Source organism: Coregonus lavaretus (assembly GCF_964263955.1).
Source record: "Coregonus lavaretus genome assembly, contig: HAP1_SCAFFOLD_774, whole genome shotgun sequence".
NCBI lineage: Eukaryota > Metazoa > Chordata > Actinopteri > Salmoniformes > Salmonidae > Coregonus > Coregonus lavaretus.
The window spans coordinates 50,540-76,508 of record NW_028159628.1 but is presented as its reverse complement, the minus strand read 5'-3'; the positions used below and the strand labels follow the sequence as shown (position 1 = coordinate 76,508).

Sequence of the window (25,969 nt, the reverse complement as noted above, 5' to 3'; positions counted from 1 at the left end):
TTTGTCCTCCCTCATCTTAAACGGCACCAACCGCCACTGTTTGGGTGGTGGACCATTCTTGGTACACGTGGGAAACTGCTGAGCTGGAAAAACATAGCAGCGGTGCAGTTCTTGACACAAACAGGTGCGCTTGGCACCTACTACCTTACCCCGTTCAAAGGCACTTAAATATTTTGTCTCCCCCATTCACCCTCTGAATGGCACACATACACAATCCATGTCTCAATTGTCTCAAGGCTTAAACATCCTTCTTTAACCGGTCTCCTCCCCTTCATCTACACTGATTTAAGTGGATTTAACAAGTGACATCAATAGTTGGATCATAGCTTTCAACTGGATTCACCTAGTCAGTCTATGTCATGGAAGGAGAAGGTATTCTTTAATGTTTTGTATGCTCAGTGTATATCACTACAGATAATCAAGTGCTATTTGCATGTGATGCATTTGCTCTATTGTTTACAGGATGATTTGTATCTTATAGAGCGTGGCTTTAAGGGAATAGTATGGTCACATCTAGATAAAAATGAATGTGAAAAATGAACAGAGAATGTGTATTAACACACTACCTATTCATAGAAGTATTTATTAATCAAATTCAATCAATCAAATTTTATTTATAAAGTCCTATTTACATCAGCAGATGTCACAAAGTGCTATACATAAACCCAGCCTAAAACCCCAAACAGCAAGCAATGCAGATGTAGAAGCACGGTGGCTAGGAAAAACTCCCTAGACAGGCAGAAACCTAGGAAGAAACCTAGAGAGGAACCAGGCTCTGAGGGGTGGCCAGTCCCCTTCTGGCTCTGCCTGGTGGAGATTATAACAGTACATGGCCATTAATGCAAGATTTTTCTCCAAGATGTTAAAACGTTCATAGATGACCAGCAGGGTCAAATAATAATCACAGTAGCTGTAGATGTTGCAACAGGTCAGTACATCAGGAGTAAACATCACTTGGCTTTTCATAGCCGGGCATTTAGAGGTTGAAATAGCAGGTGCGGTAGAGACAGAGAGTTGAAAACAGCAGGTCTGGGACAAGGTAGCACGTCCGGTGAACAGGTCAGGGTTCCATAGCCGCAGGCGGAAGAGTGGAAACTGGAGCAGCAGCACGACCAGGTGGACTGGGGACAGCAAGGAGTCATCAGGACAGGTAGTCCTGAGGCATGGTCCTAGGGCTCAGGTCCTCCGGGATGGGAGGGAGAGAGGGAGAGAGAGATAATTAGAGGGAGCATACTTAAATTCACACAGGACACCGGATAAGACAGGAGAATAACACCAGATATAAGAGACTGAACCTAGCCCCCCAGCACATAGACTATTGGAGCATAGATACTGGAGGCTGAGACAGGGAGGTTCGGGAGACACTGTGGCCCCATCCGATGATACCCCCAGACAGTGCCAACCAGGCAGGATATAACCCCACCCACTTTGCCAAAGCACAGCCCCCACACCACCAGAGGGATATCAACAGACCACCAACCTACTACCATGAGACAAGGCTGAGTATAGCCCACAAAGATCTCCTCCACTGCACGAGCCCGAGGGAGCAACAAACCGGACAGGAAGATAATGTCAGTGACTCAACCCACTCAAGTGATGCACCCCTCCTAGGGACGGCATGGAAAGCACCAGTAAGCCAGGGAAACAGCCCCGTAATAGGGTTAGAGGCAGAGAATCCCAATGGAGAGACAGGAACCTAAATCTAAATATTCATATTAAGCTTCTACGTCTGTGTACAGGAAAGTCTTATTTGTAAGACGTAGGAGAAAATATATCAACTTATTGTTAAATTATTACGACATTCTTTGCCAATACGAACGATGTAGTAAATATTGTTTCCAAACTGCGTTACCCACTCCAGTCAGCAGATGGCGATGTGCCTCTTTCAGGTGATGATTCTAGCGTGACGTACAATGGACTGGACGGGACTCTTCTTCAGCAACAACCACACGGCTACTCTTTCAACCACCTCGGTAGCTTGCTAGCCAACATAAAACCGAAAGATTGAGGCTTAAAACCATGTTTATGTACATTAGCTAATCTCAGTGTTTTAAACACATTTATGTTGACGTAACATTATCTACTGGGTAACTTTAACCTAATTTGCAAACGTGTTAAAGATTGATACTGAGCCTAGCACTAGGCTAGTCGCTAATGCTAACTAGCTAGCTAACTAGCTAACATCCCTGACCATGAGCTCACTAAACTACTCCTCCCCTGCTAAAGAAGAGGAGGTCTGCTGTATGGAGAAAGAAGCTCTGGGGCTGAACATTGCCGTGAAACAAGAAGAGGAGGGTGTTACAGTGAAATTAGAGGAAGAAGCTTTCAGAATGATAATGGAGGAAGAGGAGGCTGTTACACTGAAAGAAGAAGAGGGTGTTACAGTGAAAGAAGAGAAAGATCCGTTTGGAGTGAAAGAGGAAGAGGGGATAGAGGCTGTCACAGTGGAAGAGGAGGAGGTAGAAGCTTTCAGAATGATAAAGGAGGAAGAGGATGCTGGTGTATTGAAAGAAGAAGAGGAGGATGTTATAGTGAAAAAAGAGGAAGAACCTTTTAGAGAGGAAGAGGATGGTATCTCAATAAAGGTGAAGAAGGAAGACGTTTTTGGAGTGAAAGAGCAGGAGGAGGAGACAGAAGATCAGATTAACACCAGTGAGTACTGTCTTAAAAACAGGGGCACAAACTATGCAGTTCTTGAACTAATGTGTGGTTTTTAAGGGCCATTCTACTGAAGTTATATACATCAATATGTTGTTCAGTACTGTATAAATTGTTAAAGGTTCAATCTGCAATTAGTACATATATTTTTGGGACTTTTAAATGAGCTTTAATGAATTCTCCATGTGGTCTACATTAAAGTGCACCTCATCTAATATAACAGGCTTTTCAAATTCAATATTGGTGCTTAATTTCTACTTAAAATATCAAATGGACGCAAAAGGCACCCAATTTGTGGAACTACCTTTTCACATTTGCATCATAAACAATATTTTATAAAATCATGATGAAAGTGACCATTTTAGGCCCTGTTTAGATATATTAATGCCTCTTGTAAGACCCTGTGATTGTAATAGACGGTCATAAGTTTACCATCTGTTTGATGTTCTCGTTCACACAGGAGGGAGACATTACTATCATGGATCCTCTGGGGAGCCTCAACAACATCCTGATGCTGACGAGGCAGAGAAGAGTCTCTCCAGATCAGAACCCTTGATGGTACAGCTTGGTCTGGTCTAGCATACAGCTTGCTCTATCGGGGTCTGGGTTTCTGTAAAGCACTTTATGACAACAGTGACATCAGCATCCATAATGATATGTGTCTGTGTCCCCTCTATATGGTTACCAGGACAACGCTAGCCCTTCCTCCCTCCCAGAGTCCCAGTGTCGTACCTCTCCCAGTAGCAGCTTATTGCTGGGTCTGAAGAGGTTGTCTGTGCGGCTGGTGGACTGCAGGAAAACAACGGGGCTGAGTGGAACTGTGAGAGGAGGAGAAGAGAAGAAAGGAGCAAATTTGACTCATCAAAGTAAGTGCTGTAGTTTAGTTTGAACAAATAAAATAGATCTACCCACTGGTATCTGTTACCAGGACAACCAGCAGAGTTCTGTTTGTTGAGATGACAATAAACTGGTACAGTTGAAGTCGGAAGTTTACATACACCTTAGCCAAATACATTTAAACTCAGTTTTTCACAATTCCTGACATTTAATCCTAGAAAAAAATCCCTGTCTTAGGTCAGTTAGGATCACCACTTTATTTTAAGAATGTGAAATGTCCAAATAATAGTAGAGAATGATTTATTTAAGCTTTTATTTCTTTCATCACATTCCCTGTGGGTCAGAAGTTTACATACACTCAATTAGTATTTGGTAGCATTGCCTTTCAATTGTTTAACTTGGGTCAAACGTTTCGGGTAGCCTTCCACAAGCTTCCCACAATAAGTTGGGAAAGTGTAGCTCAGTTGGTAGAGCATGGCGCTTGCAACGCCAGGGTTGTGGGTTCGAGTCCCACGGGGGGCCTGTATGAGAAGAAAAAAAATTTATGCACTCACTAACTGTAAGGTGCTCTGGATAAGAGCGTCTGCTAAATGACTAAAATGTAAAATGTGAATTTTGGCCCATTCCTCCTGACAGAGCTGGTGTAACTGAGTCAGGTTTGTAGCCCTCCTTGCTCGCACACACCGTTTCAGTTCTGCCCACACATTTTCTATAGGATTGAGGTCAGGGCTTTGTGATGGCCACTCCAATACCTTGACTTTGTTGTCCTTAAGCCATTTTGCCACAACTTTGGAAGTATGCTTGGGGTCATTGTCCATTTGGAAGACCGATTTGCGACCAAGCTTTAACTTCCTGACTGATGTATTGAGATGTTGCTTCAATATATCCACATCATTTTCCTTCCTCATGATGCCATCTATTTTCTGAAGTGCGTCCTTCCTGCAGCAAAGCACCCCCACAGCATGATGCTGCCACCCCCGTTCTTCACGGTTTGGATGGTGTTCTTCAGCTTGCAAGTTACCCCCTTTTTCCTCTAAACATAATGATGGTCATTATGGCCAAACAGTTCTATTTTTGTTTCATCAGAACAGAGGACATTTCTCCAAAAACTACGATCTTTGTCCCCATGTGCAATTGCAAACCGTATTCTGGCTTTTTTAGGGCGGTTTTGGAGCAGTGGCTTCTTCCTTGCCGAGCGGCCTTTCAGGTTTTTAATTTTTTAATTTTTTAAATTTTTTTATTTCACCTTTATTTAACCAGGTAAGCCAGTTGAGAACAGGTTCTCATTTACAACTGCGACCTGGCCAAGATAAAGCAAAGCAGTGCAATAAAAACAACACAGAGTTACATATGGGGTAAAAAACATAGTCAAAAATACAACAGAAAATATATATATACAGTGTGTGCAAATGTAGCAAGTTATGGAGGTAAGGCAATAAATAGGCTATAGTGCAAAATAATTACAATAGTATTAACACTGGAATGCTAGATGTGCAAGAGATTATGTGCAAATAGAGATACTGGGGTGCAAAAGAGCAAAATAAATAACAATATAGGGATGAGGTAGTTGGGTGGGCTAATTTCAGATGGGCTGTGTACAGGTGCAGTGATCGGTAAGGTGCTCTGACAACTGATGCTTAAAGTTATTGAGGGAGATAAGAGTCTCCAGCTTCAGAGATTTTTGCAATTCCTTCCAGTCATTGGCAGCAGAGAACTGGAAGGAATGGCGGCCAAAGGAGGTGTTGGCTTTGGGAATGACCAGTGAGATATACCTGCTGGAGCGCAGACTACGGGTGGGTGCTGCTATGGTGACCAATGAGCTAAGATAAGGCGGGGATTTGCCTAGCAGTGATTTATAGATGGCCTGGAGCCAGTGGGTTTGACGACGAACATGTAGTGAGGACCAGCCAACAAGAGCGTACACGTCACAGTGGTGGGTAGTGTATGGGGCTTTGGAGACAAAACGGATGGCACTGTGATAGACTACATCCAATTTGCTGAGTAGAGTGTTGGAGGCTATTTTGTAAATGACATCACCGAAGTCAAGGATCGGTAGGATAGTCCGTTTTACGAGGGCATGTTTGGCAGCATGAGTGAAGGAGGCTTTGTTGCGAAATAGGAAGCCGATTCTAGATTTAACTTTGGATTGGAGATTCTTTATGTGAGTCTGGAAGTTGAGTTTACAGTCTAACCAGACACCTAGGTATTTGTAGTTGTCCACATACTCTAGGTCAGACCCGTCGAGAGTGGTGATTCTAGTCGGGTGGGCGGGTGCCAGCAGCGTTCGATTGAAAAGCATGCATTTAGTTTTACTAGTGTTTAAGAGCAGTTGGAGGCTACTGAAGGAGTGTTGTATGGCATTGAAGCTCGTTTGGAGGTTTGTTAACACAGTGTCCAATGAAAGGCCAGATGTATACAAAATGGTGTCGTCTGCGTAGAGGTGGATCTGAGAGTCACCAGCAGCAAGAGCGACATCATTGATATACACGGAGAAAAGTGTCGGCCCAAGAATTGAACCCTGTGGCATCCCCATAGAGACTGCCATAGGTCCAGACAACAGGCCCTCCGATTTGACACACTGAACTCTATCTGAGAAGTAGTTGGTGAACCAGGCGAGGCAGTCATTTGAGAAACCAAGGCTATTTAGTCTGCCAATAAGAATGCGGTGGTTGACAGAGTCGAAAGCCTTGGCCAGGTCGATGAAGACGGCTGCACAGTACTGTCTATTATCAATCGCGGTTATAATATCGTTTAGGACCTTGAGCGTGGCTGAAGTGCACCCATGACCAGCTCGGAAACCGGATTGCATAGCGGAGAAGGTACGGTGGTATTCGAAATGGTCGGTGATCTGTTTGTTAACTTGGCTTTCAAATACTTTCGAAAGGCAGGGCAGGATGGATATAGGTCTGTAGCAGTTTGGATCTAGGGTGTCACCCCCTTTGAAGAGGGGGATGACCGCGGCAGCTTTCCAATCTCTGGGGATCTCAGACGTTATGAAAGAGAGGTTGAACAGACTAGTAATAGGGGTTGCGACAATTTCGTCGGCTAGTTTTAGAAAGAAAGGGTCCAGATTGTCTAGCCCAGCTGATTTGTAGGGGTCCAGATTTTGCAGCGCTTTCAAAACATCAGCTGTCTGAGTTTGTGTGAAGGAGAAGCGGGGTGGGCATGGGCAAGTTGCAGCAGAGGGTGCAGAGTTGGTGGCCGGGGTAGTGGTAGCCAGATGGAAAGCATGGCCAGCTGTAGCAAAATGCTTGTTGAAATTCTCGATTATTGTAGATTTATCGGTGGTGATAGTGTTTCCTAGCCTCAGTGCAGTGGGCAGCTGGGAGGAAGTGCTCTTATTCTCCATGGACTTTACAGTGTCCCAAAACTTTTTGGAGTTAGTGCTACAGGATGCAAATTTCTGTTTGAAAAAGTTAGCCTTTGCTTTCCTAACTTCCCTGAAAAGTTGCATATCGCGGGGGCTATTTGATGCTAATGCTGTACGCCACAGGATGTTTTTGTGCTGGTCAAGGGTAGTCAAGTCTGAGGAGAACCAGGGGCTATATCGGTTCTTAGTTCTGTATTTTTTGAATGGGGCATGTTTATTTAAGATTGAGAGGAAATTACTTTTAAGGAACAACCAGGCATCCTCTACTGACGGAATGAGATCTATATCCATCCAGGATACCTGGGCCAGGTCAATTAGGAAGGCCTGCTCGCTAAAGTGTTTGACAGTGATGAGGGGTGGTCGTTTGACCGCGGACCCGTTACGGACGCAGGCAATAAGGCAGTGATCGCTGAGATCCTGGTTGAAGACAGCTGAGGTGTATTTAGAGGGTATGTTAGTCAGGATGCTATCTATGAGGGTACCCATGTTTACGGATTTAGGGTTGTACCTGGTAGGTTCGTTGATAATTTGCGTGAGGTTGAGGGCATCTAGTTTGGATTGTAGGATGGCTGGGGGATTAAGCATATCCCAATTTAGGTCACCAAGCAGTACGAACTCTGAGGATAAATGGGGGGCAATCAATTCACATATGGTGTCCAGGGCACAGCTGGGGGCTGAGGGGGGTCTGTAGCAAGCGGCAACAGTGAGAGACTTATTTCTGGAAAGGTGGATTTTTAGAAGTAGAAGCTCAAACTGTTTGGGCACAGACCTGGATAGTATGATAGAGCTCTGCAGGCTATCTCTACAGTAGATTGCAACTCCACCCCCTTTGGCAGTTCTATCTAGACGGAAAATGTTATAGTTGGGGATGGAAATTTCAGAATTTTTGGTGGCCTTCCTGAGCCAGGATTCAGACACTGCTAGAACATCAGGGTTGGCGGAGTGTGCTAACGCAGTGAATAATTCAAACTTAGGAAGTAGACTTCTGATATTTATGTGCAAGAAACCAAGACTTTTGCGATTACAGAAGTCAGCAAATGATAGCGCCTGGGGAGTAGGAGTGATACTGAGGGCTGCAGGGCCTGGGTTAGCCTCTACATCACCGGAGGAACAGAGGAGGACTAGAATAAGGATACGGCTAAAGGCTTTAAGAACTGGTCTTCTAGTGCGTTGGGTACATAGAATAAAGGGGGCAGATTTCCGGGTGTTATAGAAAAGATTCAGGGCATTATGTACAGACAAGGATATGGAAGGATATGAGTAAAGTGGGGGTAAACCTAAGCGTTGGGTAACAATGAAAGAGATAGCATCGCTGGAGGCATCAATTGAGTCGGTCTCCGCGTGTATAGGGGGTGGGACAAAGGAGCTATCTAATGCAGGTTTAGCTGGGCTGGGGGGTCTACAGTGAAATAGCACAATTAGAAATAACCGAAACAACAATATGCTAACCATGTTTGGGCTGAGGCTAAACATAAACAGGATGTAGTACCGTAAAAAGGAACAGTCCAGCAGACATCAGCTGTATAGCTGAGTTATCATAAGGTCCGGTGAACAGCAATAGGATAGTTCGAGTAAGAGGCCACGGCTAGCGTGTGCTAGCGGGCCGGGGCTAGCAGATGGAATCTTCGTGGTTAACGTCATAACCACATCAGACGATTTCGTCGGCAGACCAGTCGTGTAGGATCGGCGGGGCTCCGTGTCAACACTAGGTGGTCCCGTCCGGTTGACAGAGAGGTAGATAGCCGGGAGATGGGCCTAGTAGCGATGAATCCGGAGTTAAAGGTCCAGTGATTCAGTGATTCCGGCGGAAAAACCGATATGTTCTGGGTCGACAACGCGCTGTGCAGACTAGCCGAATATCCGGTGATTCATGTCCAGTGACCAAATCAATCCCGCAGAAAAAAATCCAATGCTCTGGGTGAAATACCGCCAGCTGTGGCTAATAGCAAGTAGCCAGTCAGCTGGCTAGCTAGTTTCAACTGGAGACTCCAGATAAAGGTAAGTCAATAATAGAATCCGTTCCACATTGAGTGAGGCGGGTTGCAGGAAAGTATATTTTGTAGAAGGATGAAAAGTCTGATAGGGAAATATGTACGAAAAATACAAAAAAAACAGGGTATTTACAGGCTATTTACAGACACGACAAAAACAGAACTGCACTACTACGCCATCTTGGATCAGTAAGGTTATGTCGATATAGGACTCATTTTACTATGGATATAGATACTTTTGTACCTGTTTCCTCCAGCATCTTCACAAGGTCCTTTGCTGTTGTTCTGGGATTGATTTGCACTTTTTGCAACTACGTATGTTCATCTCTAGGAGACAGAATGTGTCCTTCCTGAGCGGTATGACGGCTGCGTGGTCCCATGGTGTTTATACTTGTGTACTATTGATTGTGGTACCTTCAGGCGTTTGGAAATTGCTCCCAATGATGAACCAGACTTGTGGAGGTCTACAATTTTTCTTTGAGGTCTTGGCTGATTTCCTTTGATTTTCCCATGATGTCAAACAAAGAGGCACTGAGTTTGAAGGTAGGCCTTGAAATACATCCACAGGTACACCTCCAATTGACGCAAATGATGTCAATTAGCCTATCAGAAGCTTCTAAAGCCATGACATCATTTTCTGGAATTTCCAAGCTGTTTAAAGCACAGTCAACTTAGTGTATGTAAACGTCTGTCCCACTGGAATTGTGATACACTGAATTCTAAGTGAAATAATCTGTCTGTAAACAATTGTTGGAAAAATTACTTGTGTCATGCACAAAGTAGATGTCCTAACCGACTTGCCAAAACTATAGTTTGTTAATAAGAAATTTGTGGAGTGGTTGAAAAACAATTTTTAATGATTCCAACCTAAGTGTATGTAAACTTCCGACCTCAACTGCATATTTCCACCACAGTAGACAGTTCTGTTAGTTGACATGAAGATAGACAGGTATATTTCCACCACAGTAGACAGTTCTGTTAGTTGACATGAAGATAGACTGGTATCTGTTACCAGGACAACCAGCAGAGTTCTGTTAGTTGACATGAAGATAGACTGGTGGATATGGATGTTATGAATATCATAACACTGAAAAAGGATTCTGCCAATGAAAAGAGAGAAACCAATAGACTATATAAAACCTTGATGAAAGTTAGATTTAGAAATAAAGTTTCAAGATGATCTGATGTATGGTGCATGTTTTACATACATTACATTTTAGTCATTTAGCAGACGCTCTTATCCAGAGCGACTTACAGGAGCAATTAGGGTTAAGTGCCTTGCTCAAGGGCACATTTACGTCATTTAGCAGACGCTCTTATCCAGAGCGACTCACCAATTGGTGCGTTCACCCTATAGCCAGTGGGATAACCACTTTACAATTTTGGGGGGGGGGGGGGGGGGGGAGAAGGATTACTTTATCCTATCCCAGGTATTCCTTAAAGAGGTGGGGTTTCAAATGCCTCCGGAAGGTGGTGAGTGACTCCGCTTCCCTGGCGTCGTGAGGGAGCTTGTTCCACCATTGGGGTGCCAGAGCAGCGAACAGTTTTGACTGGGCTGAGCGGGAACTATGCTTCCGCAGAGGAAGGGGAGCCAGCAGGCCAGAGGTGGATGAACGCAATGCCCTCGTTTGGGTGTAGGGACTGATCAGAGCCCGAAGGTACAGAGGTGCCGTTCCCCTCACTGCTCCATAGGCAAGCACCATGGTCTTGTAGCGGATGCGAGCTTCAACTGGAAGCCAGTGGAGTGTGCGGAGGAGGGGGGTGACGTGAGAGAACTTGGGAAGGTTGAACACCAGACGGGCTGCGGCATTCTGGATGAGTTGTAGGGGTTTAATGGCACAGGCAGGGAGGCCAGCCAACAGCGAGTTGCAGTAGTCCAGACGGGAGATGACAAGTGCCTGGATTAGGACCTGTGCCGCTTCCTGTGTAAGGCAGGGTCGTACTCTCCGAATGTTGTAGAGCATGAACCTGCAGGAGCGGGTCACCGCCTTGATGTTGGCGGAGAACGACAGGGTGTTGTCCAGGGTCACGCCTAGGCTCTTCGCACTCTGGGAGGAGGACACAGCGGAGTTGTCAACCGTGATGGCGAGATCATGGAACGGGCAGTCCTTCCCCGGGAGGAAGAGCAGCTCCGTCTTGCCAGGGTTCAGCTTGAGGTGGTGATCCGTCATCCATACTGATATGTCTGCCAGACATGCAGAGATGCGATTCGCCACCTGGTTATCAGAAGGGGGAAAGGAGAAGATTAGTTGTGTATCGTCAGCCTAGCAATGATAGGAGAGGCCATGTGAGGATATGACAGAGCCAAGTGACTTGGTGTATAGGGAGAAAAGGAGAGGGCCTAGAACTGAGCCCTGGGGGACACCAGTGGTGAGAGCACGTGGTGCTGAGACAGCTTCTCGCCACGCCACTTGGTAGGAGCGACCGGTCAGGTAGGACGCAATCCAGGAGTGAGCCGCGCCGGAGATGCCCAGCTCGGAGAGGGTGGAGAGGAGGATCTGATGGTTCACAGTATCAAAGGCAGCAGACAGGTCTAGAAGGACAAGAGCAGAGGAGAGAGAGTTAGCTTTAGCAGTGCGGAGAGCCTCTGTGACACATAGAAGAGCAGTCTCAGTTGAATGACCAGTCCTGAAACCTGACTGGTTTGGATCAAGAAGGTCATTCTGAGAGAGATAGCAAGAGAGTTGGCTAAAGACGGCACGCTCAATAGTTTTGGAAAGAAAAGAAAGAAGGGATACTGGTCTGTAGTTGTTGATTTCAGTGGGATCGAGTGTTGGTTTCTTGAGAAGGGGAGCAACTCTCGCTCTCTTGAAGACGGAAGGGACATGGCCAGCGGTCAAGGATGAGTTGATCAGCGAGGTGAGGTAGGGGAGAAGGTCACCGGAGATGGTCTGGAGAAGAGAGGAGGGGATGGGGTCAAGCGGGCAGGTTGTTGGGCGGCCTGCAGTCACAAGTCGCAGGATTTTATCTGGAGAGAGAGGGGAGAAAGAAGTCAAAGCATAGGGTAGGGCAGTGTGAGTAGGACCAGCAGTGTCATTAGACTTAACAAACGAGGATCGAATGTCGTCAACCTTCTTTTCAAAGTGGTTGACGAAGTCATCCACAGAGAGAGAGGAGGGGGGGGCGGGGGGGGGGAGGATTCAGGAGGGAGGAAAATGTGGCAAAGAGCTTCCTAGGGTTAGAGGCAGATGCTTGGAATTTAGAGTGGTAGAAAGTGGCCTTAGCAGCGGAAACAGATGAAGAAAATGTAGAGAGGAGGGAGTGAAAAGATGCCAGGTCGGCAGGGAGTTTAGTTTTCTTCCATTTCCGCTCCGCTGCCCGGAGCTCTGTTCTGTGAGCTCGCAATGAGTCATCAAGCCACGGAGCTGGAGGGGAGGACCGAGCCGGCCGGGAGGATAGGGGACACAGAGAGTCAAAGGATGCAGAAAGGGAGGAGAGGAGGGTTGAGGAGGCAGAATCAGGAGATTGGAGGGAGAAGGATTGAGCAGAGGGAAGAGATGATAGGATGGAAGAGGAGAGAGTAGTGGGAGAGAGAGAGCGAAGGTTGCGGCGGCGCATTACCATCTGTGTAGGGGCAGAGTGAGTAGTGTGGGAGGAGAGCGAGAGAGAAAAGGAAACAAAGTAGTGGTCGGAGACATGGAGGGGAGTTGCAGTGAGATTAGTAGAAGAGCAGCATCTAGTAAAGATGAGGTCAAGCGTATTGCCTGCCTTGTGAGTAGGGGGGGACGGTGAGTGGGTGAGGTCAAAAGAGGAGAGAAGTGGAAAGAAGGAGGCAGAGAGAAATGAGTCAAATGTGGACATAGGGAGGTTGAAATCCCCCAAAACTGTGAGGGGTGAGCCATCCTCAGGAAAGGAACTTATCAAGGCGTCAAGCTCATTGATGAACTCTCCAAGGGAACCTGGAGGGCGATAGATGACAAGGATATTAAGCTTAAATGGGCTAGTGACTGTGACAGCATGGAATTCAAATGAGGAGATAGACAGATGGGTTAGGGGAAAAATTGAGAATGTCCACTTGGGAGGATTCCTGTGCCACCACCCCTCTGACCAGATGCTCTCGGGGTATGCGAGAACACATGGTCAGATGAGGAGAGAGCAGTAGGAGTAGCAGTGTTTTCAGTGGTAATCCATGTTTCCGTCAGCGCCAGGAAGTCGAGGGACTGGAGATTAGCATAGGCTGGGATGAAGTCAGCTTTGTTGGCAGCAGAACGGCAGTTCCAGAGGCTGCCTGAGACCTGGAACTCCAGGTGTGGGGTGCGTGCAGGGACCACCAGGTTAGAGAGGCAGCAGCCACGCGGTGTGGGGCGTTTTTGTAGCCTGTGCGGAGAGGAGAGAACAGGGATAGGCAGAGGCATAGTTGACAGGCTGCAACAGATGGCTACAATAATGCAGAGGAGATCGGGATGAAATGCACTGAACATCAGGGAAAGGAGAGAGCAGGCCTCCCTCACCAAAAAATAAATAAATATATAACTCTCCCAACTTCCACCTCAGAAACTATGATTGTTTCACTGAACCACCCGAATAAAACTCTCCCAACTTCCACTTTAGAAATTAGAATTGTTGTAAGCTACAGCAGACTGTTATCAGTAGCTGTAATTAAGTACAGCAGCTACCAACCACCTAACGTTAATGCCTCGGATGAGGTTAGAAAAACAGCTGAATGGTAGCAGCTAGCTGGCTCAATCACAGGTACTTTCAAGCATGAAATAACATTGGAAACAGCTAACCACAGTTGCTAAAAGTTACCGGTAGCTACCCTCTAGCTAGCTAGCTTTGTTGGTCCAGGTAGTGGGTAAGCTAGCCTCGTGCTTCGCCTGGGCTCCGCCGAATAAAATCCTTACCTACAATAATTACCTACAATAATAACCTACAATAACTACCGGAGTAAGCTACCTATAATACCAGACTACAATACCTACCTACAAACTAAATACATGGTTTAAGCTTAACTCAACACCATATAAGAAGCCAAGCTTACCTTTCATAACGCAGCAATGATTAAACGTTGGGTAGCTAGCACAAAGATATTGTATTTAGCTACCACAGCCTGCTGGTAGTGTTGGCTAGCTAGCAATGGCTACTGTGTTGACTTTGTTTGAAAAACGGCGTCGCTGTGAGCGAATGTAGCTGGCTAAAAGGATATTGTTTTTAGTTGCTACCGTTGCTAATAGCTACTCGCCAGCTAATCCAGGAGGTGAGTTAGCTAGCAAGCTTCGTGCTACATCCGGCACCGCCGAATACAAAAGTAACCTACAATAACTACACAACAGCTACCCACAACAGCCCTCGATGCCTACCTATACTACTTAATAATATACAGCCCACGATGCCTACCTATAGTACCTAACTACAATCTAAATACATAGTTTAAGCCTTACTCGACAAAGCCCAAGCTATGAATAAAGCCAAACTGGCAGACTGCAATCAGTAGCCGAAGTTAATGATAATGAGGTTAGAAAAAAACAGCTGAAGGTGGCAGCTAGCTGGCTCAATTACAGGTACTCTTAAGCGTGAAATAACATTGGAAACAGCTAACCACAGTTGCTAAAAGATACCGGTAGCTACCCTCTAGCTAGCTAGCTTTGTTGGTCCAGGTAGTGGGTAAGCTAGCCTCGTGCTTCGCCTGGGCTCCGCCGAATAAAATCCTTACCTACAATAATTACCTACAATAATAACCTACAATAACTACCGGAGTAAGCTACCTATAATACCAGACTACAATACCTACCTACAAACTAAATACATGGTTTAAGCTTAACTCAACACCATAAACGAAGCCAAGCTTACCTCTCCTGCTAGAGAAAACACAACCTCTCCCGTCAGCAACACCAACCAAAAAACAACACCAACACCAACACCAACCAAAAAACCTTTCCTAAAAACATTATGGATGTTACATGCCTGGTGCGGGGGCACCGGTTAGTCGAGGTAATTGAGGTAATATGGACATGTAGGTGGAGGTAAAGTGAATATGCATGGATAATAAACAGAGAGTAGCAGCAGTGTAAAAATGGGGGTGGGGTGGGAACAATGCAAATAGTCCAGGTAGCAATTTGATTAACTGTTCAAGAGTCTTATGGCTTGGGGGTAGAAGCTGTTAAGACGCCTTTCTTACCTTGACTTGGTGCTCCGGTACCGCTTGCCGTGCGGTAGGAGAGAGAACAGTGTATGACTAGGGTGGCTGGAGTCCTTTGCAATGTTTTGGGCCTTCCTCTGACACCGCCTGGTATAGAGGTCCTGGATGGCAGGAAGCTTGGCCCCAGTGATGTACTGGGCCGTACGTACTACCCTCTGTAGCCCTCTTCACGACTGTCTTGGTGTGTTTGGACCACGATAGTTTGTTGCTGCCCCACTACAGCCCCGTCAACGAGAAGGGGGGCGTGGCTCGGTCCTCCTTTTTCTGTAGTCCACAATCATCTCCTTTGTCTTGGTCACGTTGAGGGAGAGGTTGTTATCCTGGCACCACACTGCCAGGTCTCTGACCTCCTCCCTATAGGCTGTCTCATCGTTGTCGGTGATCAGGCCTACCACTGTTGTGTCGTCAGCAAACTCAATGATGGTGTTGAAGTCGTGCTTGGCCATGCAGTCATGGATGAAAAGGGAGTACAGGAGGGGACTGATCACACACCCCTGAGTGGCCCCTGTGTTGAGCATCAGCGTGGCAGATGTGTTGTTACCTACCCTTACCACCTGGGGGCGGCCCATCAGGAAGTCCAGGATCCAGTTGCAGAGGGAGGTGTTTAGTCCCAGGTTCCTTAGCTGAGTGATGAGCTTTGAGGGCACTATGGTGTTGAACGCTGAGCTGTAGTCAATGAATAGCATTCTCACGTAGGTGTTCCTTTTGTCCAGGTGGGAAAGGACAGTGTGGAGTGCAATAGAGATTGCACCATCTGTGGATCTTTTGGGGCGGTATGCAAATTGGAGTGGGTCTAGGGTTTCTGGGATAATGGTGTTGATGTGAGCCATGACAAGCCTTTCAAAGCACTTTATTTCTACAGACGTGAGTGCTACGGGTCGGTAGTCATTTAGGCAGGTTACCTTGGCGTTCTTGGGCACAGGGACTATGGTGATCTGCTTGAAACATGTTGGTATTATGGACTCGGTCAGGGACAGGTTGAAAATGTCAGTGAAGACACTTGCCAGTTGGTCAGCGTATGCTCAGAGTATACGTCCTGGTAATCCATCTGGCCCTGCGGTCTTGTGAATGTTGACCTGTTTAAAGGTCTTACTCACATCGGCTGCGGGGAGCGTGATCACACAATCATCCGGAACAGCTGATGCTCTCATGCATGCTTCAGTGTTGCTTGCCTCGAAGCGAGCTTATAAGTTATTTAGCTCGTCTGGTAGGCTCGTGTCACTGGGCAGCTCGCGGCTGTGCTTCCCTTTGTAGTCCGTAATAGTTTGCAAGCCCTGCCACATCCGACGAGCATCGGAGCCGGTGTAGTATAAATCAATCTTAGTCCTGGATTGACACTTTGTCTGTTTGATGCTTCGTCAGAGGTCATTGCGGGATTTCTTATAAACGTCCGGGTTAGAGTCCTGCTCCTTGAAAACGGCAGCTCTACCCTTTAGCTCAGTGCGAATGTTGCCTGTAATCCATTGCTTCTGGTTGGGGTGCGTATGGTCTCTGTGGGGACGACGTCATCGATGCACTTATTGATGAAGCCAGTGACTGATGTGGTGTACTCCTCAATGCTATCGGAATAATCCCCAACATATTCCAGTCTGTGCTAGCAAAACAGTCCTGTAGCTTAGCATCTGTGTCCTCTGACCACTTCCTTATTGAGCGAGTCACTGGTACTTTCTGCTTTAGTTTTTGCTTGTTAGCAGGAATCAGGAGGATGGAGTTATGGTGAGATTTGCCAAATGGAGGGCGAGCGAGAGCTTTGTACGCGTCTCTGTGTGTGGAGTAAAGGTGGTCTAAAGTTTTATTTCATCTGGTTGCACATGTGACATGCTTGTAGAAATGACATAAAACATATGTAAGTTTCCCTGCATTAAAACTATACAGGTGGTTGAGTGCCGTCTTAGTGCCAGCATCGGTTTGTGGTGGTAAACAGACATCTACGAAAAATATAGATGAAAACACTCTTGATAAATAGTGTGGTCTACAGGCAAACAAAACTCAAGATAGTTCAATTTTGAGTCTTAAATGAGGACTGTAGCATCTAATGATGAAACATTATGGAGTCTTAAAGGAGGACTGTAGCATCTAATGATGAAACATTATGGAGTCTTAAAGGAGGACTGTAGCATCTAATGATGAAACATTATGGAGTCTTAAAGGAGGACTGGGATGAAAAGGGAAAGGAAAGGGGATATCTAGTCAGTCACAGCTGAATGCATTCACTCTAAATGTGTCTTCCTCATTTAACCCAACCCATCTGAATCAGAGAGGTGAGGGGGCTGCCTTAATCGACGTTCCACGTCATCCGCGTCCGAGGAGCAGTTGTTGTTGGGGGATAACTGCTTTGCTCAAGTGCAGAACGGCAGACCTTTCCACCTTGCGGGCGTGGGGATTCGAACCAGTGACCTTTCGGTTACTGGCCCAACACTCTTAACCGCTAGTCTACAAATGTTCCAACTTCAATTAATTATTTCTCAATGATGCTTTAAAGGAGACGTTTACCCAAAATCCAGAAACTCTGAAGTGATTCCATACTGTGAAACCAGTCCAGTGGAGTTTGCCCTCTCTCCCTGTAGTGCTGTACTGAAACAGCTTCAAACACGTATCATGTGACGTTGCTGAATGCAGGCCAAGCTCTGCTGCTTGGCCAGTTAATTTGTTATTTTATTAAAGCTATGGCCTTTGGCTTTCACCTAGAATTGTTTATTTATGTCTGAGAAATAAACTTTTTTCAATCAATAAAACATATACAAATATGATGATATCATAGTTAATTCATGACATCTGAATGAACAAACCTTTTCATACTTCAGACCCCTTGACCTTTTCCATATTTTGTTATGTTACAGCCTGATTCTAAAATGAATTAAAAAATAAATGTCCCTCATCAGTCTACACACAATAATCCTTAATGACAAAAACAAAACAGGTTTTTATAAATTTTTGCAAATGTATTAAAAATAAAAAACAGATACCTTCTTTAAATAAGTATTCAGACGCTTTTCTATGAGACTCAAATTGAGCTGAGATGCATCATGTTTCCATTGATCCTTGAGATGTTTCTAGAACTTACCTGTGGTAAATTCAATTGATTTGACATGATTTGGAAAGGCACACACCTGTCTATAAAAGGTCCCACAGTTGACAGACGCATGTCAGAGCAAAAACCAAACCATGAGTTTGAAGGAATGATCCTTACAGATTGTTTCACGGCAAAACATTTCTGCAGCAGTGAAGGTCCCCAAGAACACAGTGGCCAACATCCTTCTTAAAAGGAAGACCTTTGGAACCACCAAGACTCTTCCTAGTGCTGGCCGCCCGGCCAAACAGAGCAATCGGGGGAGAAGGGCCTTGGTCAGGGAGGTGAACAAGAACCTGATGGTCACTCTGACAGAACTCCAGAGTTCCTCTGTGGAGATGAGAGAACCTTCCAGAAGGACAACCATCTCTGTAGCACTCCGTCAATCAGGCCTTTATGGTAGAGTGGCCAGACGGAATCCACTCCTCAGTAAAGCACATGACAGCCCGCTTGGAGTTTGCCAAAAGGCACCTAAAGGATTCTCAGACCATGAGAAACAAGATTCTCTGGTCTGATGAAACCAAGATTGAACTCTTTGCCTGAATGCCAAGCGTCACGTCTGGAGAAAACCTGTCATCATCTCTACGGTGAAGCATGGGGGTGGCAGCATCAAGCTGTGGGGATGTATTTCAGCGGCAGGGACTTGGAGACTAGTCAGGATCGAGGGAAAGATGAACAGAGAAAAGTACAGAGAGATCCTTGATCCAGACATCAACATTATGAAATAACACATGGAATCATGTAGTATCCTACAAAGTGTTAAACAAGTCAAATATATTTTATATGGGTTTCTTCAAAGTAGTCACCCTTTGCCTTGACGACAGCTTTGCACACTCTTGGCATTCTTTCAACCAGCTTCATGAGGTAGTCACCTGGAATGCTTTTCCAACAGTCTTGAAGGAGTTCCCACAAATGCTGAGCACTTGTTGACTGCTTTTCTTTCACTCTGCGGTCCAACTCATCCCAAACCATCTCAATTTGGTTGAGGTCGGGGTATTGTGGAGGCCAGGTCATCTGATGCAGCACTCCATCCCTCTCCTTCTTCGTTAAATAGCCCTTACACAGCCTGGAGGTGTGTTGGGTCATTGTCCTGTTGAAAAACAAATGATAGTCCCATTAAGCCCAAACCAGATGGGATGGCGTATTGCTGCAGAATGCTATGGTAGCCATGCTGGTTAAGTGTGCCTTGAATTCTAAATAAATCAGACGGTGTCACCAGCAAAGCACCATCACCCCTTCTACTCCATGCTTCACGGGGGGGAACCACACATGCGGAGATCATCCGTTCACCTACTCTGCGTCTCACGAAGACACGGCGGTTGGAGCCAAAAATCTCACATTTGGACTCATCAGACCAAAGGACACATTCCCACAGGTCTAATGTCCATTGCTCGTGTTTCTTGGCCCAAGCAAGTCTCTTCTTCTTATTGGTGTCCTTTAGTAGTGGTTTCTTTGCAGCAATTCGACCATGACGGTGTGATTCAAACAGTCTCCTCTGAACAGTTGCTGTTGAGATGTCTGTTACTTGAACTCTGTGAAGCATTTTATTTGGGCTGCAATTTCTGAGGCTGGTAACTCTAATGAACTTTTCCTCTGCAGCAGAGGTAACACTGGGTCTTCCATTCCTGTGGTGGTCCTCATGAGAGCCAGTTTCATCATAGCACTTGATGGTTTTTGTGACTGCACTTGAAGAAACGTTCAAAGTTATTGAAATGTCCGTATTGACTGACTTTCATGTCTTAAAGTAATGATGGACTGTTGTTTCTCTTTGCTTATTTGAGGTGTTCTTGCCGTAATATGGACTTGTTTTTTTACAAAATAGGGCTGTCTTCTGTATACCCCCCCCCTACCTTGTCACAACACAACTGATTTGCTCAAACGTATTAAGAAGGAAATAAATTGCACAAATTAACTTTTAAGAAGGCACACCTGTTAATTTAAATGCATTTCAGGTGACTTGAAGCTGGTTGAGAGAATGCCAATAGTGTGCAAAGCTGTCATCAAGGCAAAGGGTGGCTATTTGAAGAATCTCAAATATAGTGGGGAGAACAAGTATTTGATACACTGCCGATTTTGCAGGTTTTCTTACTTACAAAGCATGTAGAGGTCTGTAATTGTTATCATAGGTACACTTCAACTGTGAGAGACGTAATCTAAAATCACATTGTATGATTTTTAAGTAATTAATTTGCATTTTATTGCATGACATAAGTATTTGATCACCTACCAACCAGTAAGAATTCCGGCTCTCACAGACCTGTTAGTTTTTCTTTAAGAAGCCCTCCTGTTCTCCACTCATTACCTGTATTAACTGCACCTGTTTGAACTCATTACCTGTATAAAAGACACCTGTCCACACACTCAATCAAACAGACTCCAACCTCTCCACAATGGCCAAGACCAGAGAGCTGTGTAAGGACATCAGGGATAAAATTGTAGACCTGCACAAGGCTGTGATGGGCTACAGGACAATAGGCAAGCAGCTTGGTGAGAAGGCAACAACTGCTGGCGCAATTATTAGAAAATGGAAGTTCAAGATGACGGTCAATCACCCTCGGTCTGGGGCTCCATGCAAGATCTCACCTCGTGGGGCATCAATGATCATGAGGAAGGTGAGGGATCAGCCTAGAACTACACGGCAGGACCTGGTCAATGACCTGAAGAGAGCTGGGACCACAGTCTCAAAGAAAACCATTAGTAACACACTACGCCGTCATGGATTAAAATCCTGCAGCGCACGCAAGGTCCCCCTGCTCAAGCCAGCGCATGTCCAGGCCGTCTGCCAATGACCATCTGGATGATCCAGAGGAGGAATGGGAGAAGGTCATGTGGTCTGATGAGACAAAAATATAGCTTTTTGGTCTAAACTCCACTCGCCATGTTTGGAGGAAGAAGAAGGATGAGTACAACCCCAAGAACACCATCCCAACCGTGAAGCATGGAGGTGGAAACATCATTCTTTGGGGATGCTTTTCTGCAAAGGGGACAGGACGACTGCACCGTATTGAAGGGAGGATGGATGGGGCCATGTATCGCGAGATCTTGGCCAACAACCTCCTTCCCTCAGTAAGAGCATTGAAGATGGGTCGTGGCTGGGTCTTCCAGCATGACAACAACCCGAAACACACAGCCAGGGCAACTAAGGAGTGGCTCCGTAAGAAGCATCTCAAGTTCCTGGAGTGGCCTAGCCAGTCTCCAGACCTGAACCCAATAGAACATCTTTTGGAGGGAGCTGAAAGTCTGTATTGCCCAGCGACAGCCCCGAAACCTGAAGGATCTGGAGAAGGTCTGTATGGAGGAGTGGTCCATATCCCTGCTGCAGTGTGTGCAAACCTGTTCAAGACCTACAGGAAACGTATGATCTCTGTAATTGCAAACAAAGGTTTCTGTACCAAATATTAAGTTCTGCTTTTCTGATGTATTAAATACTTATGTCATGCAATAAAATGCAAATGAATTACTTAAAAATCATACAATGTGATTTTCTGGATTTTTGTTTTAGATTCCGTCTCACAGTTGAAGTGTACCTATGATAGAAATTACAGACCTCTACATGCTTTGTAAGTAGGAAAACCTGCAAAATCGTCAGTGTATCAAATACTTGTTCTCCCCACTGTATATAATATATTTGTTTAACACTTTTTTGGTTACTACATGATTCCATATGTATTATTTCATAGTTTTGATGTCTTCACTATTATTCTACAATGTAGGAAATAGTCCAAATAAAGAAAGACCCTTGAATAAGTAGGTGTTCTAAAACCTAAACAAAAATATAAACGCAACAACTTCAACGATTTACAGTTCATATAAGCCAGGGCTGCCCAACCCTCTTCCTGTAGGTTTTCAGTCCAGCTCTAATTTAACACACCTGATTCTACTTATTAGCTGCTCAACAAGACCTTAACAAGCTGAATCAGATATGCTAAATTAGAGTTGGACTGAAAACCTACAGGAAGAGGGTTGGGCAGCCCTGGCTTATATGAACTGTATTGAGCAGCTAATAAGTAGAATCAGGTGTGTTAAATTAGAGCTGGACTGATAACCCACAGGACGGTACATCTCCAGGAAGAGGGGGGTTGGGCAGCCTTGATATAAGCAAATCAGTCAATGTAAATAAATTCATTAGGCACTAATCTATGGACTTAACATGACTGGGCAGGAGCGCAGCCATTGGTGGGCCTGGGAGGGCATAAGCCCACCCACTTGGGAGGCAGGCCCAGCCAATCAGAATAAATTTTTCCCCACAAAAGGGCTGTATTACAGAGAGAAATACTCCTCAGTTTCATCAGCTGTCGGGATGGCTGGTCTCAGACGATATGGAGGTCCTGGGCTGGCGTTGTTATACGTGGTCTGCGGTTGTGAGGCCGGTTGGATGCACTGCCAAATTCTCTAAAAAGACGGAGTTACATCTCCAGTGGATATTCCTGCAGTCAGCATGCCAATTGCACACTCCCTCAAAACTTGAGACATCTGTGGCATTGTGTTGTGACAAAACTGCACATTTTAGAGTGGCCTTTTATTGTCCCCAGCACAAGGTGCACCTGTGTAATGATCATGCTGTTTAATCAGCTTCTTGATATGCCACACTGTCAGGTGGATGAATTATCTTGGCAAAGGAGAAATGTTCACTAACAAGGATGTAAACAAATTTGTGCACAAGATTTGAGAGAAATAAGCTTTAGTGCTCTTGGATTTCTGGGATCTTTTATTTCAGCTCATGAAACATGGGACCAACACTTTACATGTTGCGTTTATATTTTTAGGAACAAAATATTTCACATTCTTTTTGACTTTATCCAAAATATCATGACATTAGTGATAGTCTAAATCAGAAGAATTGCCATTTAAACAGCAGTGTCGGACTCTTTCCACAATGGGGAGATTTTACTGATGTGCTTTGTGTCTGTCTCCAATGTAAAAAAAAAAAAGTTTGGGACTTCCAAACAAAATTACTTATTTTAGGTTAAAGGAAATGTGTAGGTCTCATTCTGTATCATACAGCTATTAAGGTTATACATTTACAACCACCTGCACGATAGGAATCCAGAGATGTCTGTGTCTTGAGTGTCCTAGAACTGTGTCGTTTTTGGGTTCTGACTTATAAAACAGAATGAATAAAAATGTATCAGTAATTACCAGGAAGCTCTACAACATCATTTGTTTTGAAATCACACCAAGATTGTTTTAATTGATGAAATGTTTCAAAACTGTCCTCAGGTTATTGAGGGATCTGATTTGGATTAAATGTCATAGCAAGGTGGTTTTATCAAGTGGAGGTTTCATTCAGGTCTCTCTTTAAATAAACACTGTCTTTGGCAGGAGAAAAACCAAAGTCGGAGGAACCAGAGACGTCCAAACCAGCAAGACGACACTGCTCCCAGTGTGGAAAGAGTTTTACCCGGTTAGAGAACCTGAAAATACATGAGAAGGCACACAGAGGAGCAAAGCCACACCATTGCGCCCAGTGTGGAAAGAGTTTTAACCACTTAGGAAACATGAAAGCTCATGAGATAATACACAAAGAGGAGAAGCCTTTCCATTGCTCCCAGTGTGGAAAGAGTTTTAAACGTTTACACACCCTGAAAATACATGAGAAGGCACACACAGGAGCGAAGCCACACCATTGCGCCCAGTGTGGAAAGAGTTTTAATGACTTAGGAAACATGAAAGCTCATGAGACAATACACAAAGAGGAGAAGCCTTACCACTGCTCCCATTGTGGAAAGAGTTTTAAACGGTTAGACTACCTGAAATCTCATCAGAAAGTACACACATTGGAGAAGTCTTACCACTGCTCCCATTGTGGAAAGAGTTTTAAACTGTTAGACTACCTGAAATCTCATCAGAAAGTACACACAGTGGAGAAGCCTTACCACTGCTCCCATTGTGGAAAGCGTTTTAACCGGTTAGGAAGCATGAAAGCTCATGAGCAAATACACACAGTGGAGAAGTCTTACCACTGCTCCCATTGTGGAAAGAGTTTTAACCGTTTACACACCCTGAAAATACATGAGAAGGCACACACAGGAGCGAAGCCACACCATTGCGCCCAGTGTGGAAAGAGTTTTAATGACTTAGGAAACATGAAAGCTCATGAGAAAATACACAAAGAGGAGAAGCCTTACCACTGCTCCCATTGTGGAAAGAGTTTTAAACGGTTAGACTACCTGAAATCTCATCAGAAAGTACACAGTGTGGAGAAGCCTTACCACTGCTCCCATTGTGGAAAGAGTTTTAACATTTTAGGCAACCTGAAAAGACACGAGAGGACACACACAATGGATAAGCCTTACCACTGCTCCCATTGTGGAAAGAGTTTTAAACTGTTAGACTACCTGAAATCTCACCAGAAAGTACACAGTGTGGAGAAGCCTTACCACTGCTCCCATTGTGGAAAGAGTTTTAACCGGTTAGGAAACATGAAAAGTCATGAGCGGACACACACAGGAGAGAAGAATTACTTATCCTAGTGTGTAAGTTGATATTTCACATCACATTGACTTAAAGTTAATCAGAGGACATACACAGTGCTCCCATTGTCTTATATTGTTGACTGACTGAGATTGTGTTTATTTGTTTATACCATATGAAATGTGTTTATACAAAGTATACTTAAACATTTATTTGTATGTTTCTATTAGAAAACATGAATTGAACATGGAGTTTGTCAGTTTCAATATAGAGTAGATCAGATTCCATGTGTTTAAATGGTCCTTGTTTTAAACTCTGACTATGTGTGTGTTTATCTGGGTATGTCATTCCTCCAGCACTACAGGTAATCAAGTGATATTTGGATGTGATGCATTTGGCTCCATTGTTTACATTTGCATTGTTGGCCCACTGATGATTTAATGAAATGGAAATGTTCACGGACTCTGTAATGGAATTGTTTAATTGTATGTGTCCACATAACTGAGTATGTGACTAACCTTGTGAAACTGTCCTATTATAAACTTCTGTTCTTGGGAGTATCATCCTGTGTTGCAAACAAGCTTCCACCTGCGTTCTTGTATAAATAAAGTCCTGTCTACACTGCGATGTGTAACTCTGTTATTCTCTCTGAGATCAGAAATAAAGAATCTTGGTTTGACTTAGACTCCAGCAGATCCTTATTTTATAATATCCACCACAATTTGGCACCCCAGACAGGACTGACGTGTCGTTGACCGGCTGCTACTGAGGCTCCCAGTGTAAACTGCCTGCGGAGGCTCCCAGTGTAAACTGCCTGCGGAGGCTCCCAGTGTAAACTGCCTGCGGAGGCTCCCTGCGCTGTGAGTCTCGGGTAAATTCCTCCTCGTCCAAGGAGGGAATGGAGAGACCGCGTAAATTGTTGGTCAGCGATCACTCAGTCGTTGTTATAGTCCCACTAAGCGCAAACCAGATGGGATGGCGTATTGCTGCAGAACGCTGTAGTAGCCATGCTGGTTAAGTGCGCCTTGAATTCTAAATAAATAAACGACAGTGTCACGATCACACCTCCTCCTCCATGTGAGACAGAGCAGGAAGAGTTGGCAATAGGTTGTGTGTATGAAGGAATTTTGGGTGTGGTAGCTGATGTGAACTTAACCATTGAACAGCAACAGTTTTTCTCTGTGCACCAAACAGTTCCCCATATCTCTATCTCCGAAATAGAGGGAAACCAAATGGGAAGAATTTTGTGCATGGGGCGTGAGGTTGGCAACAGACTGGGAGGCTCAGCCAGACGGGAGAGAATTATCCTCTGTGATTGGGGGATCACAGCACGCCGTGCACAGAGGGGACAATGAAGTCCCTGTTCCTGTTTCCTGTTGCGCCTAACCAGCCCTCGCCCTGACAGCTGTTGTCTCAGGTTCCAGACCGTTCATGGACAAAGGATAAATATGACATAGGGGAGATGAGAGGAGCAACGCCTGTGACCGTCT

The 25,969-nt window shown here is 45.1% G+C and overlaps 1 protein-coding gene across 1 annotated transcript; it reads left to right on the top strand.

Moving 5' to 3' along the window:
* Positions 1–1,926: 1,926 nt before the first annotated feature.
* LOC311122625 (uncharacterized protein) lies at positions 1,927–25,155 on the top strand. Its single transcript, XM_084196966.1, has 4 exons — positions 1,927–2,652; positions 3,119–3,216; positions 3,347–3,524; positions 23,388–25,155. Exons 1-4 carry the CDS (start codon positions 2,193–2,195, stop codon positions 24,536–24,538), a joined length of 1,887 nt encoding a protein of 628 aa, XP_084053092.1. The 5' UTR covers positions 1,927–2,192; the 3' UTR covers positions 24,539–25,155.
* The last annotated feature ends 814 nt before the right edge of the window (positions 25,156–25,969 follow it).